The 2,022-nt window shown below is 45.8% G+C and overlaps 1 protein-coding gene across 1 annotated transcript; it reads right to left on the minus strand.

The window, feature by feature from the left end:
• Positions 1 to 346: 346 nt before the first annotated feature.
• On the minus strand, positions 347 to 1,327 carry LOC104947582 (Krueppel-like factor 15; the record flags this gene model as incomplete). The annotated part of the gene is made up of 1 exon (XM_010773626.1): positions 347 to 1,327. A coding segment is annotated over one exon (857 nt), but the record flags the coding sequence as incomplete, so codon positions are not given.
• Positions 1,328 to 2,022: the final 695 nt, after the last annotated feature.

The following is a 2,022-nucleotide window of genomic DNA, read 5'->3' on the forward strand; positions in this document are numbered from 1 at the left end:
CCGTTGACATTTGCGATACAGAGGGCTTCATCAACTAACTTTGAGTGGAGCCAGAAGTTGGAGTACCAAATCATCTGAGTACCTCACTGAGAAAGTTATGTGCACCCCTGTCTATAACTCTTCAACCTTCAGTAAAGACAACTGAGAACTTCCACACCAAAACACTCGCTGCTATAGAACATGTGCAATATCATTATTATTAATAATGTTCTATAATAACGTGAAATTACGTATCTGCCACTACTTTTTTTTGCACTACTAAAAATACTGTTAATATGTACTTCATTATGTGACCGTCTGTGTTTCCTGTAGATGTTGAATTGCTCTTATTACTGCACTGTTAGTGTACAGCTTTATTACGCTGTGTATACTGTATTTTTGTAACTCTGGCACAAACAATTTCCTTCAGGATAAATACAGTCTTATCTTATCTTACACCAATAAAGTTTATTGTTATTATTATTATTTCATCATGCTACGTACCTCCAGCCGCAGTCGGGCCAGCTGCACGTGTACGGCTTCTCTCCCGTATGCCGGCGGAAGTGAGCCTTCAGATGGCTGCTCTTGGTGTACATCTTCCCGCAGCCTGGGTGGGAGCACTTGTGGACCCTCTCTGTGGGCGGCAGTCTGCTCACCCGGGGGGTCATGGCCTTCAACAGCTCAGTCCCCTGACCCCCGACCCCCGTCAGGCCCTTGATCTCTAGAGTCCTCATAGTGAAGGGCAGGGGGGCGATCCTCACGTACTTCTGGTCAGCTGACTTGTTGTCTCCGCTGTTTAGAGACAACAAGGTGGTGGTGGGGTTCAGCAGGGTGACATTTTGTCCTCTTGCACCCTGGAGGCCCATGACCAGATGAGTGAGCCAGATGCCACTTTGGGCCCCTGGAGGAGAGCCGGCGGGGGTTGGAGATAGGGGCTGTAGCTGCAGAACCAACGGAGCACCAAGGAGCATTTGGGAGGAAGGTGAGGGGTTACGTTGAGCAGAAGGGGAGTGGTCTTCTGCGCTGATTTCCTCCTTTTTAAGGAAACTTGAAGTGCAATGAGAAGCAACCTTCCCTTGATCACGGCAAGTGTCTGAGGAGGCTTCGGGGGTCAAAGTGGAGGATGGAGAGTCACTGCATGGCAGAGGGGACGCTTCTTCTTTTGGAATAAGAAGAAGACCCTCGTCTTTTTGGACAAAAAGACCCTCTTTGACAAGTTCCATCTTTTCCCTCAAGAACTCCTCGATGTCTTCCAGCGTGGGAGAAAACGGGGAAGAGGGATGGAAAGGGAAATCTGGCAGCTTAGGCTCGTGACTCGCAGGTTTCTCCTCATCGCCATCCTCCGCTCCTAGGCAAGGCAAGGCACGTTTATTTATACAGCAGCTTTCAACACAAAGCCATTCAAAGTGCTTTACAAAAAATGAAAGACATTAAGAAACATATTATAAAATGGCATTTAAAAACATTCATCAAGACATTAAAATATGAATAACAAAGTTAAAGTTACAGTACAGTGTGCAGTGTTTCTCCTAGGATGGAGTCATAGCAGCGGTGCTAAGGCACGTGGGCCCAGCATAATGTGATCGCGGAGCGCGTGGAATTTTTTTGTGTGTGCGAAGTGCGCCCCGCCAATTTGTTTCTATGTGTCAGCACAAGAAAGGCTCTTGAGGCCTAGTACCAGGGCCGGTTCTAGACAATTTGCTGCCCTAGGTGAGATTTTAGGCGACATTTTATGTGTAAAGAATAAATGAAAAATCTCTACAAAAGACAATTACACTGCAAAAACAGAAACTTATTGACATAGGTAATAGACGTCAAATGGCTTCAAATGTATTCAGTATTGTATGAACATGTTTGAATTGGGGGGTGGACGTCACATCCTCTAGGGGGGTCCGGGGAAGAATTTTTTTTGAACATTTTCTTTGAACATTTTACAGTAAAATGCTTTAATCTGGTGCACTTTGAGCACACAATTACTAGAGACCAAGGGCCGTATTCACAAAGCATTTTGTCTTACCGCTAGGAGTGTTCCTAACTCGCGCT

This window comes from Notothenia coriiceps, unplaced genomic scaffold (assembly GCF_000735185.1).
Source record: "Notothenia coriiceps isolate Sejong01 unplaced genomic scaffold, NC01 NC01_scaffold00012752, whole genome shotgun sequence".
Taxonomy (NCBI): domain Eukaryota; kingdom Metazoa; phylum Chordata; class Actinopteri; order Perciformes; family Nototheniidae; genus Notothenia; species Notothenia coriiceps.